The following is a 12,906-nucleotide window of genomic DNA, read 5'->3' as shown; positions in this document are numbered from 1 at the left end:
CTAAAATATAATGTCTGGGTGAATTGCATTACAAAATCTGGCCCAAACTGTACGGCACACGCGCAAGCGTAGTAAGCGCCCTAAAAATCCAATTTGTCAGGCTAGAAGAGAGGGATTCATGCCATGTAGCGCGGTAGGGTAGGGAAGCACTAGATTCTGCAACGTACCGCGGGAAGGCGCAATCCTAGCAGCTCTAGCTGCTGAAGGTCACGACAGTCATGACGTCGGTCCCTCGGGGCTCCCACCGGGTAGCGTGCGTGGGCCCACCGCCCCCACCGCTCTGTGACACGCCACCCGTCACTGCGCGATAACACGCCGGTCCCGACTCCCGGCACACCGCAGGCCGGGCCTCGGGCTGACCGCTCGGGAAAACGCACAATACTATACATCGCTCACTATGAACGATCTGACGAAATACGAAAACGAAAAACAAAATGTAGAAAGATTCACATTTATTCACGTTATCGTTCACTAATAACGCATATTTAAATATATTAAAATAAAATATACCAAAACCAATGAATAAAATAGTACAATTCCAGCCAACAACCCCGTGTCTAGGTATGAATGCCTTCCAAATCAGCACCATCAGAATTGTGCTGATAAAAGCAAAAAAGGCTTCGACAACACTTGCTAGCCGCCTAGATCCCTACTCCTTCAAGGTCACAGTCTATCAGCGAACGGGGTAAAATACCAGTGTCGCCACAATATCTTACATCCAACTGAAAAACAGCGAAACTAAACACCATCGCCTATTATGGAAAGATTCAGAGCGAGCGGCGAACGACGCCAAATAAGGTAGCCGGGGAGAAACTCGACGAACATCTACCCAAACACATGGACAGACGAACAGGCAGACGGGCAGACACACAGACAGCCCTGTCTACGAACGGGGTTAAAATTCACAGATCCAGCGGAGAACAGGAAGGCATAGACCGGTCTCCGGCAAGGCCCTATATACAGTCTCCGGTAAGTGCACCGGTCTGTATGACCCTCGCCTCTAACCTAGCCGTCACTGTTCCTAGTGTGCAGCAATGAGAGCGCGACCGAATCGCATTCACGGTCAGTTATCGACCGCATTTGGTGACCACAGGCCACAGAATGAGACGGCGCGGCTGACCGCTCTTTCTCGCACCCGCAGCCACCGTTCGTCGCAGTTTGGCGGCTGGTCATGGATGCAGCCATACGGGGCATTCTAGGTATGGTTAAGTAGTGTGGGAATATATGGCAGCGAAGTCAAAAGATGCTAATCTAGGAGTTGGTAAACGGCTTCAGGTAAAATTTGTGACAGTTGTCTACACGAGACTGCACGACCATCAAGGAATGTAAAAGCAAGGAGTATGAAAAACAGTCATACAAAACGAAGAAGCATCACGACAGATCATGTCTATGAAACAGCCCCGTAAGCCCGGTAAGTAGTTTGGTGTTCGTCTTCGTCTCGGTCTGATAGTGCCAAGTAGAACAGCCGAAACCGGTTCTCTTAGGATACTCGTAAGTAGATTCAGTCTGCGGGAGACGCAGCCAGCGCCGCCAGGTAGAGAATGGCACGGTCGACACATGGACTTATCAGATCTCATGCATTGGCATGGATAGGTTCCATACCCTGGCAAGAGCAATTTTCATTTGCCGGCGAGGGCAGGTTCCATGCGCTGGGAGCAGCAGATTCCAGCCAGCCACTGCAGCGCAGTGAGTTCATCATATGGCCACTTTGCCACATCACTCCAGTCGTCCTGTCCAGTGGTTCCGCACCATTCATCACAACCACCTGTCACCACTGCACTGGACCCAGTTCAGAAGTTCCGCATCATTCGTCACAATCACCATCCTGTCACCACAGTCTGTGCTTTAGTCCACTGCACTAACCATCCTCACTGTCACCACTGTGCTGCAATTCAGTGCCGTGGTTTCGCAACATTCGTCACAACCACCATCCTTCGGCACTGCGGTTCAGTGCCAAAACTGCCGTACAGTCACCATACCGTCAACAGGCAGTCCGCGAGACACATCACCACCTCTCACTGTCCGGCATCCACACCGCGTCACTTCATCACTGAGCGGTCCTGTCCACCGCGAAACCCGCCTCAATTCTCCTACCTCACTTACCCCTCCCAGGACTGTCCAATCACGGATCGTCCTCACTCGCCTCTCAGGTGCGCGACTTGATCTTAGCGATGAACTCCTCTACATCACTATCTGAGTCGTCGTCTAGATCCTGGGTAGCGAGCGGCTCGAAGCCCTGGCGAGACTTTGTTCCTAGCAGCGAGTCGAGGGTTTTGCGGTGGCCGGGGCCGTCGTTCAGGTTATGCAGGAAGAACCGCCGCCGCTGGTCTGTGAGCAAACCGAAATAGACGTGTGATTAGACAGGGCACAGCTGACGAGAGGCGACCCATCAGTCAAAGTGGAGCAGCCGTGTCAGAGTCTGTAGGTAGGGTCCGGTTACAAAAGCCTCCCACTCCCTTTGGAATAGCCGCTTTGAGAGGACGGCAGAGTGGCCATGTTCTCCCTCCCTGACAGGGTTTAGGACGGACGGTACAGGGCCGTCCCAGATCACAGACAGCTGGGGAGAGTGGAGAGAAGAGCGGGAGACGATCACGGCCGGTGTGCAGAGCGGAGGAGGGAGAGCGGCGGTCGGTACTAGGACACCCACACAGTTCAGGTGCCCGGCCGCAATCGATTGACCTGGCTCGAGAACTGTCCGGGGGAGGGGGAGGGGGAGAGGGAGAGGGAGAGGGAGAGGGAGAGGGAGAGGGAGAGGGAGAGGGAGAGAGAGAGAGAGAGAGAGAGAGAGAGAGAGAGAGAGAGAGAGAGAGAGAGAGAGAGAGAGAGAGAGAGAGAGAGAGAGAGAGAGAGAGAGAGAGAGAGAGAGAGAGAGAGAGAGAGAGAGAAAAAATCTGGGTTCAAACTGACTTTTCCCGTTATCCCCCTGACCGGCTCCTACATACCTGTGTATAGAGCTTGATCGCAATCGGCCCAGCCGTTCTCGCGATCTGGAAGCGACTGCTCAACGTGTGCACGTGCAGTAGCACCCCAACCGTAGCGCGATCGCAGTGGTAATTCCCGAGCTATTGTAATGGAAACAAGCTTGACACCTTTTTGGTACGCACGTGCATTAAAAGTGACCCACACATTAAAAGTGACCCACAGGGATGTCGAAATTGGTGGACCAAAATTTCGGGGTTGCTGTAAACCATAAATGCAACCAAAGCGATAATGCTTGATAGGAATGATTGAATGAACATTTCTCTTTCACGCTAATGCAGTCTTTGTATTCATCATGGCAGCATTGGCGAGGAAATTGACTTTGATAGTCGCGGCATGACGTCGTGACGTCATAAAATCACCAACTTTAACACCCTGCCAAATCTAGGTCCTGTGAGAGATGTCCCTCGGGGCTGCATGTTTGCGCCCAAGCATCCCTCCCGAAGGCTCAGAGGGTCTGGAAAGCCAATCAAATAAGGGACGTGGACAGGTCCGCCCTCCCAGTGCAGCGACCATTTTTGACGCCAAGGGCGGTAACGGGTCAATGTTGAAGCTCCTTTTATTTACCCTTCTGCCTTTTCCTTTTGTTGGGAAGCATGGTAGTTGGGAAATTACCCAAGCATTATATTTCTTTGCAAACGTACCTACCTGTTACGAGAAAAAAGCTGTAAATAGTTTAAAACCTGTGCATGCCTAGATTGTTGAAACGTTTTCATTGTCATCGGAGACGACGCCATGGAGGCCCTGCTGCACGGGGCTCAGGACCACCAGGCGGTGATCCTTAGCTCGCTCCGTCGGTGGCCCTGCACATTCGGGACGGGTGGTTATACGTCCGAATCCATCCCGTAGCTCAATGCTGAGCTCTCTGGTCGCAGCTTCTAGCATGGGTTACGTCTTTCACGAAGGTAAAATTTGTAAGTCAAAGAATGGTCGAGCTGAGGGGGGGGGGGGGGTACAACTATTTCACCGCTTCGTCCCTAAGTGAACAAGACGTTCATGAAAAAGTGTGCGCCGTTATGAGCCATAGCGACGGGTACATACCTTACTTCAGGATCTCATGCCAATCGGTGACCTCTGAGGTCAGGACAAAGATCCATATGCTAGCTGGGCCAATTAATTAGTATGCGGGTCAAACGGTGTGCTTTCCTCCATCCTCGAACATTCTGCTTACGAAGTTTAAATACCTTTAATTTATGCCAAGTTTAAAGACCATTGCTGTATGCTATGACATTTAAACCCCAGACCAGACGGATTTCGGGCGAAACAATGTCACAAGTGACGACAAAAACACATGTCCTAAAATAGAATAGGAGTACATTTCCCTTGACAATCAGTTCAATCACCACCCATAACAATATTATTTGTGCTCGAAAAAAGCATCGCAACAGCCTGCGTGGCACAAATGTTAGCATGAAAGGTGTGCAGAATTGGAGATATTTTGGGCGGAAATCTTGCAAAGAAGCATTCGTCTGCGAAAACTGCGCATTATCTCCCAATTAGCGTCTCCCGCCGTTCCGCGCAGTTAACTTTAAATCGTCATTGTCAGGATCATGAGGCGAGGAGGAAAGACTCCTGCAGACTCCTGCACCCGGACGGGTGTATCTACAGAGGTATATGCTAATACAGATATATCAAAACCTCGCCCCTCGTACATCCTGGCTGGAGCGCCAGCGCGGCCTTCTTGGTCGACTCCTGATGATGATGATGATTTGGTGTTTTAGGGCGCACCAGCAACGAGGCTATATGGCGCCCATATCTAACCAATCTTCCTCAAAGTCGGGGGGTTAAAAATCACCTGAAGCCCGGAGGCCGTGATGAACGAAAAGAGGCGAAAGGAATCGAGAAAAGGGGAGTCGTCGCGGAGAAGTGTTCTCAAAGAGAGCTGGGGGCCACGCAATCCAAAAAACCGCCATCGCTCAGCGTCCAGTCTCGGGCACTCGACCAAGACGTGTCGGACCGAAAGTCGCCTAACCACCACATTTTCCCCATCCATACCCAGTTGCCCAGTACACGGACCCGCCCCTCCTCCCCCAAACTACCGTCCCCGAACTTACTTCTCTTCCTGAGTCGCAGCACGGCCATGATGACCACAAACAGCACCACAGGGACTCCGAACAGGGCTGCCATCGCCAGCTTAGCGTGCCCGGAGAGGGACGGCGCCGCCGAGTCGTCGCCAGCAGCGTCCGGAGACTTGACAAACTCCACCGTGGGGTCTACAGAGAGGGAGAGAGTGGATTAGTGCGTCGATGTGGCCGAGCAGAGTGCTGGATTCCATGAAAGGTTAGAAAGAAAATATTAACAATGACACACCAGCACACGGGCTTTGATGGCCGCAAATTCTAGGTATGTTGATAGAATTGCAGCCATTAAAAGACCTGGATACTGTGATCAGTTGCAGTGATATTTAAGAAAATAACGATGCTAAACGTAAAGCTTATGCCCAGTAGTCAGTACGATCGGTGAAATATATCTGTGTCCTTGGTAATCCAAAGACCATTACTAACCTTGAACACCTCCCGCTACGCCAGCCGCTGGAGCAGAAGAACACAGCGGTTAATACCCCGATAAATTCATACGACTGATGATCGGCGGTTCGATTGGTGTTGAACATAAGATCGCTAGTGCACCATCATTCTCAGGTAAATATAATAACGAAAAACTAGACGATGAACTTCCACAATAACCCCGAGTCCAACAAAGAGCAGCTCCATAGCCTCGTACAACCAATAACGTAAAACAAAATTAGCGCACCATCAAAAGAAGCCATAGCGATATACCGGGAACCCCGGGCACCTCGGCGGCTCACCTGCGCTCGTCTGCACGTTCGACTTCTTCTGAGCGGTGTGGGGACCGTCTGTGCCAATGGGGAACGGAGAGGGGGACGTTCAGGCAGGGCATACGACTACAGGGGACACGGCATGCACGAAAGGCAGGGCAAGCACGACAGGCTGGACGGACACGGTGGACCAAATAGGCACTTCAGTTCAAACAGACGATAAAGCGTCACATGGAAATGCAACAAAATATGGGGCACTAGAACAGTCAGCCAGCCATGGTGTGGAAAGAAAAGCGCTATCATCACAGCACAATGCATGGAACAATGCCGAAAAAAAAACACACGCAAAGGGCAGACAGCTAACAAAAGCTAACTAAATTTGTTCTGGAAAAGCATGCCAGGAGCACAGGCATCACAAAATGCGACCAAATCGATAAGAAAAAACCAAATGACAAATGCATTATTCATAACACGTCCACTATAAAAACATGAAAAGCTACTAGCGCATCAAACACTCGACCACAACTAGCCCACTACACCCGTTTGAACTCCCATTGCCGTCCGTCCGACGGCCCACCATCCCCAGCCGCTGATCCACGGCCCGCTCCTCACTCACCGACGTTGAAGCGCCACACCTTGCGCGGGTTCAGCTCGACCACATAGACGGCCGAGCCGTCCCGAGACACGGCCACATCGTGCGGGTTCGAGAGGCCGTTACCGTCCGGACTGAACGTGGACGTCACACTCTTGGACGTCACGCTCACCACGTAACTGGGAAAGAAGGGAGGGAGGGTTAAACAGGTGGTCATAACATTAGAACAAAGTGAACATAAAAACAGCGAAACTTTTTTACCGTTCATTCTCACATTGCCATAATGGCTCGCCTGATAACGGAAATGGGTATTGATTAGTCATCACGTAACCTTTTAGAAATAGCGAATGTGTCGCAATATATGCAATGCATGTACCGAATGTAGTAATGAGTATACATAATATCCATAATGAGCACCACGGGACGGACGTGTCATCAGTCTATTACAAAACGGCCCTAGCGGAACACGTCAGCGTCTGGGCAAAAAGTGTCACTCCCCTCCCCCTGCCACTTCCCCACTCACCCCGTAACGTGAAATCCCCTCTGTTCTAACACCACCCAGCTCTGACCCCCTTACCCCTCTGCGTCCCATCAACCCACTCACCCCTGAACCTTATTGCCGGCATAGTTGGGCCCGTTGACAACAAAGAGGGCACCTCCATCGCGCGGCGAATACGCCAGGCCGTAGATCCTCGAGCGCTGCCAGTTGATGGTAACATCCGTAGCGCTGAGGTCGGAGGCGCGGAAACAGACGACGCGTCTGTTCTCTCTGTCCGCCGTACAGATCATGTTGCGGTCCTCGAGGAGTGCCAGTGAGTGAGGGATGTTGAACTCGTCCAGCGCCGGCGGACGGCCGAGCAGTGAGCCTGCGAGAGAAACACCGACACAGGGAGGGGCGTCAGCTGATAATGTGTCAAAGGGAGGTGTCAAGGAGGCTACGCATCGAGAAGGGAGGGTTTTCGTCAGAGGACTTCGGATAGGGTGCCAGGGATGGTGGCGAATTGTGCGTCTAAGGCGTCAAGGGGGGGGGGAAGCCAGGGATGGTATCATATCAAGTATCATGGAGGGCGTCAGAAAGGGCGTCAGGCTGCTGATTCGGTCCAGTAGCGGGCTAAGCGACGAAGAAGGGAAGGACAAAAAAATAAGAAAAACACTGAACAGCGAAAGTGACATTGTGGGGACGGCTATTGTTGCGATGCAAAGCGCGTCATAAGCCATTAAATCATCTGCTCAAGATACAGTATGTATGAGCTTCAATAGAGACAACAAACAAAAAGGAACAAAATAACTTTACGTTCACAGTTAAGAAGTACACGTACTAAAAGTTGGAATTGATCTTTACGTAGATACAACCAAGCTGTTCAAATACTGAAAGAAAATCGAGTGAAGCTGTAGCTGAATGTTGTTTAACAAACACTAGCAAAACAGACGGGCGAGAAGAATACTGAGATAAGCCAGGAAGCGATTTAGTTATCGCAACGATGACTGGGCAACGACCGACACAAAAGGTAGGAAGAAGCACAAAAAAACAAAAACAAGCGCACTATGAAAATCATAAATGAGCAAAACATGTTTCCACATACCATAGCCTCACCAGGCCTCACCAGGGTCAGTAATATATACAGCATATTAAACCCACAACACGTTCCACATATAGCTCCCATGCTCGAGTGGTGAGACCCGCCGCCTCTGCCACCTCCTCCGTCCCAGTTTCAAAGCTCTAACAGCCGGTCGGCGGTCGGCACGTACCAAAAATAGCGAACGTACTTGATGCCCGGCCGACGGTGCGCACTGGCCGGCCGCCGCCGGGACCAAACTTGAGGATGCGCGTGTTACAGTAGCCGTCAGCCACGAAGAACGAGCCGTCGCGCATCACAGCGACTGAGGTGGGCTTGCAGAAGTGATAGTCGTCCGAGCCGGGCTCGAACTTTGTGCCGAGGGTGAGCTGCGGCGTACCGTCCCCGCCGCGCGGGCTGAACTTGAATACCTGGACACGGACAGCGAGCGTTAGACGAGTCCGTGGAAGGTAGGCGACTAAAGACGTGGCATGCCTGCCAGTGCATTACTTATATAAAAATCAAAATGTCCGTATGTATGTATGTAACGCGTCAGTCACGCTTGGCGGGCTATTGCTCAGGAACAGTGCGGGCTACGGGGGTGAAATTTTGGACTTAAGTCGGACGCGTGCATCTGTTTGTCGTATTAAATTTTGGTGGGGGTGCGCTCGCCGGTTTGCACGTGGCGGGCGCATCTTTGCGGGATTTTGGGCCGCGGCCGGCACCGAGCAGAGAGCACGCGCCTTAGGCTCAGTTTCTTCGCTGCAAAACTGGGCGAAATCAGAGCCGGCAGGTCACTGACCTTTGGCAATGAATACCGGAACAGAGCACCGCCGGCCAGGAGGAGACGCTAAATTTATTCTGGCCATAACTCGGCCGCTACTGGGCCGATTTTTATGAAACTTGGTTTATTACGTTGCGCGTAATGCTGTCCCTCTGGTTTACATATATAAAAATCAAAACGTCTGTACGTATGTATGTATGTATGTAACGCGTCAGTCACGCTTGGCGGGCTATTGCTCCGGAACGGTGCGGGATACGGGGGTGAAATTTTGGACTTAAGTCGGACGCGTGCATCTGTTTGTCGTATTAAATTTTGGTGGGGGTGGGTTCGGTGGTTTGCACGTGGCGGGCGTATCTTTGCAGGATTTTGGGCCGCGGCCGGCTTCGAGCAGACGGCACGCGCCCTAGGCTCAGTTTCTTCGCTGCGAAAAGTGACATTTCTTTCTGCAATAAATAACTTTCATTTAAAAAACAGGTAGATCGGATCTTTTGAGATAAGCCCAAATTACAAATCTGACGCATCTATGACATTTCTCTACACTCACGTGATAATTGTATTATCTTTTGTGTTTCGCAATGTTTGCACCCAACCAAATATATTAGAAATTTAAAAGTATTTTGAATGTCATTTCAAGCATCATTCGGGTGATGTCATGTGATAAAATACATTTACATATATAAAAATCAAAACGTCTGTACGTATGTATGTATGTATGTATGTATGTATGTAACGCGTCAGTCACGCTTGGCGGGCTATTGCTCCGGAACGGTGCGGGCTACGGGGGTGAAATTTTGGGTGCAAGTCGGACGCGTGCATCTGTTTGTCGTATTAAATTTTGGTGGGGGTGGGTTCGGTGGTTTGCACGTGGCGGGCGCATCTTTGCAGCATTTTGGGCCGCGGCCGTCGCCGATCAGAGAGCACGCGCCTTAGGCTCAGTTTCTTCGCTTTAAAAACTGAGGGAAATCAGAGCCGGAAGGTCACTGACCTTTGGCAATGAATACCGGAACAGGGCACCGCCGGCTAGGAGGAGACGCCAAATTTATTCTGGCCATAACTCGGCCGCTACTGGGCCGATATTATTGAAACTTGATTTATTACGCTGTACGTAATGCTGTCCCTCTTTACGCTGCGCGTAATGCTGTCCCTCTAGTTACATATATAAAAATCAAAATGTCCGTATGTATGTATGTATGTATGTAACGCGTCAGTCACGCTTGGCGGGCTATTACTCCGGAACAGTGCGGGCTACGGGGGTGAAATTTTGGACTTAAGTCGGACGCGTGCATCTGTTTGTCGTATTAAATTTTGGTGGGGGTGGGTTCGGTGGTTTGCACGTGGCGGGCGTATCTTTGCAGGATTTTGGGCCGCGGCCGGCTTCGAGCAGACGGCACGCGCCCCCTCTAAACGGCGGGACGGGTCTGATTGGGCCTCGGCTATTGGTCATGGTCATAAACGACAAGCTATATTGAAATTTGAAAGTCGTTTCAAATGTGAATGCTTTTATCCGCCATGTGGTTAACTTCCTCGATCATTCGATACATCCATCTTCTTACGTTGGATATGGATATCTCGTCAGTAACGATCACAGTTGCAAGGATCGTATCGCTCTACAGAACCAGCCGACACGATGGATACTGCGCATTGCACAGCGATAGCCGATTGTTCTGTCTTCAATCGCCGTTAGATATAGTTGAAACTCGAGTCCCTTCCTCGAACTTCCTCCGCCAGTAAGTAAGCATATGCGATATGCAATATGCATGCATAATTGCATACGTGGCTATTACATAATCTTACATATCAGCTACAACTACGCTACAACTGACCGCCTGGCTGCACCCCCAGGAGACGTGCTGTTGGCGGTGTTCAAGAGCCTGTCGGGCGGCGGAGTGCTGACTATCGACCTGGTCACTGGGCTGGTGCTAGACAGCTGGGTGGCCGCTCAGGTAAGAAACAGTAAGACAGTGAGATAAGTGAGACAGTGAGACACGGCGGAGTCCTGACCATCGACCTGGTCACCGGACTGGTGCTGGACATCTGGGTGGCCGCTCAGGTAAGATATTGCGAGACAGTACCTAACACACAGTGAGATAAGTGAGGCCAATGGGGAAGATGATACGCCGTGGGACAAGGGGGAGAGTGGGGCGCAGTTTGTACAGGTGCGACACAGTGGGACAGATGAAATAGTATGGGATAGCTGAGACACATTACGATAGATGTGATATTGGTGAAAGTGGTGATATGCTGATTCTATGGTCGAAAGACTGATAAGACTGATGGAAGTTCTGAGGGACCGCATAGGTTTGCGCTGCCGGGGTTCAGAACTTGTGAGGGATACCAAGTATCGTTCCCATCCGCCTGTTGTCGGTCAAAATAGCACGGCGCTGACGAGTGCTCATAACAAGATCAGTACCGGGCACATAACCCCACATGGCGCGGGTCGATGAGTAAGGGCTGCGCGGAATGGCTTCTTTCTGGGTAACACATCACTGAGATTTCCCCCCACTGACGGATATTACTCGTTCAATCACGGTTTATTAGACGAGGTACAGCGACAATGCTCGGCGTCATACCGTTATAGCCCACGCGGAAATTGATGTCGAGCCGTCCAACTTGAACGGTGGGCGGGGATGGTGGCCGTGTGAGGAGTTTCAGAAAGAATGGCGGTGTTCGGACGGGTATTTCTGGACCCGAGCCGCGCCCCTGCCGTGGGCTGAGCGCTGCCTGTGCACAGCTGCTGGAAATCCTCCATTACACGGCGATTTCGGCTCGCCAGCTCGCCTACATTACTCAGAAATCTCGCGTGCAGCTGTGTAAGACCGTAAATATTCGTTTTACCTGGGAATGACAGACGGCACAGGGAATGGGCTAACCGACCACCACCATGAGCCATTTCACGCCAAATGCTCTTAGAAACCGGATACACGTAGGAGGATCTCATCTCATCGCTTTTCATCTGAGTGACTTTACGAGCGGTTATCGGTGCGAGCGAGAGTCTCAGTTGGTTTTCCGCGCCATCGCACCAGTTCACTGCAGTTTGTTCCAATGGTTGCAAGTACTCTTGATGTCGATGATACTAGCGCAACTATTCACGCCCGAATGAGTGCAATGATCTGAACTTCAGTGTGTTGCCTCATGTTTCGAGCGAGTCTCGAGGTTCGCCGCTCATGATGTGCGTCCCATCTTGGTCTGAACCTGAACGAACCCCATGACCTGACCCGTGTGTCCCCTCAGGGTCGAAACGAGCCCCATGACCTGAATGACCCCGTGTGTTCCTATAGGGTTTGGACAAGACTTATGACCTGACTGACCCCGTGAGTCCCCTAAGGATGTGAACTATGGGGTGTGGACAAGCCCCATGATCTGACAGCGATCATTTGTGTCTCATTAGGGTCTGAACGAGCCCCACGATCTAGCCGTTACCTCCGACGGCCGCACCACCTATGTCGGTGAGCTGGTGCCCGCCCGCGTCTCAAAGTTCGTGCTGCAGCCGGATTTTTATGAGCGTCCTTAGCGCCATCTAGCGGGAGCTTAATAAGCCAAGAGCCCAGCTCCGAGCCAAGAGTCTGGCTCCAAGCTAAGAGCCAGGAGGTAGCTGTCGGCGGTGGCTCCGAGCTGCGCGGCGCAGAGCGACACAGAGCTTATGTAACAGCCCACCTCTATTGTATGCGTGTGTGTGCTATTTTTGTAATGTGTAACAATAACGCTTCTTATCGCTTTATGGAAGGTGTTGATATTGTCGAAGGAGGCGTTTCCTTGGAGGTGAGGCCTGGGACTATCGTAAGACCGCGCTGGGCTGAGGCTGGGATGGTGGTGATGGATTCCAGTGAGCCGCTGTCTGTTCCACAGAGCTCGTTTAATGTGCCCGCGCCATGTTACGTAACCGTTCCCTGTTCTGTGACGATGTGTAGTAGTGTTAACCGTCTTTATCGTCAATAGCTTGTAGTCAAGAGTCACGGTGTAGATGCGTCTTGTTTACTCAAACTGCGGTTTCCTGATGCAGCAAGCTGATTATTTCAAGTCATTAAAAATACAGAATGTAGACTGTTACGTGCGATTACCTTTGCTAACCGTGTTCTGTTCCTTGAATAAATCGAAAGCCAGTCCAGCCAACGGCGGATAGTTGCTTGAGGCAAACTGCAAATTTGCGGCCTATGAGTTGGAATGTCGGCGCCAATTCGTAGCGAATATTCCCGGATCTTCCGGTGCACTGAACGCCCCT

At 51.3% G+C, this 12,906-nt stretch overlaps 1 protein-coding gene and 1 long non-coding RNA gene across 2 annotated transcripts; one reads left to right on the top strand and one right to left on the bottom strand.

Moving 5' to 3' along the window:
* Window positions 1-437: 437 nt before the first annotated feature.
* Window positions 438-8,340, bottom strand: LOC122367021 (peptidyl-alpha-hydroxyglycine alpha-amidating lyase 1-like). The gene is made up of 7 exons (XM_043339774.1): window positions 8,097-8,340; window positions 6,952-7,213; window positions 6,372-6,526; window positions 5,786-5,833; window positions 5,484-5,510; window positions 5,034-5,192; window positions 438-2,328 (listed from the first exon to the last, which is right to left on the bottom strand). Exons 1-7 carry the CDS (start codon window positions 8,218-8,220, stop codon window positions 2,147-2,149), a joined length of 957 nt encoding a protein of 318 aa, XP_043195709.1. The 5' UTR covers window positions 8,221-8,340; the 3' UTR covers window positions 438-2,146.
* Window positions 8,341-10,526: 2,186 nt separating this feature from the next.
* On the top strand, window positions 10,527-12,798 carry LOC122367023. Its single transcript, XR_006253982.1, has 2 exons — window positions 10,527-10,630; window positions 12,076-12,798. It is a non-coding gene; the product is annotated as an uncharacterized LOC122367023 (long non-coding RNA).
* The last annotated feature ends 108 nt before the right edge of the window (window positions 12,799-12,906 follow it).

This window comes from Amphibalanus amphitrite, unplaced genomic scaffold (assembly GCF_019059575.1).
Source record: "Amphibalanus amphitrite isolate SeventyFive unplaced genomic scaffold, NRLGWU_Aamphi_draft 000845F_arrow, whole genome shotgun sequence".
Taxonomy (NCBI): Eukaryota; Metazoa; Arthropoda; class Thecostraca; order Balanomorpha; family Balanidae; genus Amphibalanus; species Amphibalanus amphitrite.
The sequence above is the reverse complement of the archived record's forward strand: the minus strand, read 5'-3'. Positions and strand labels throughout refer to the sequence as shown.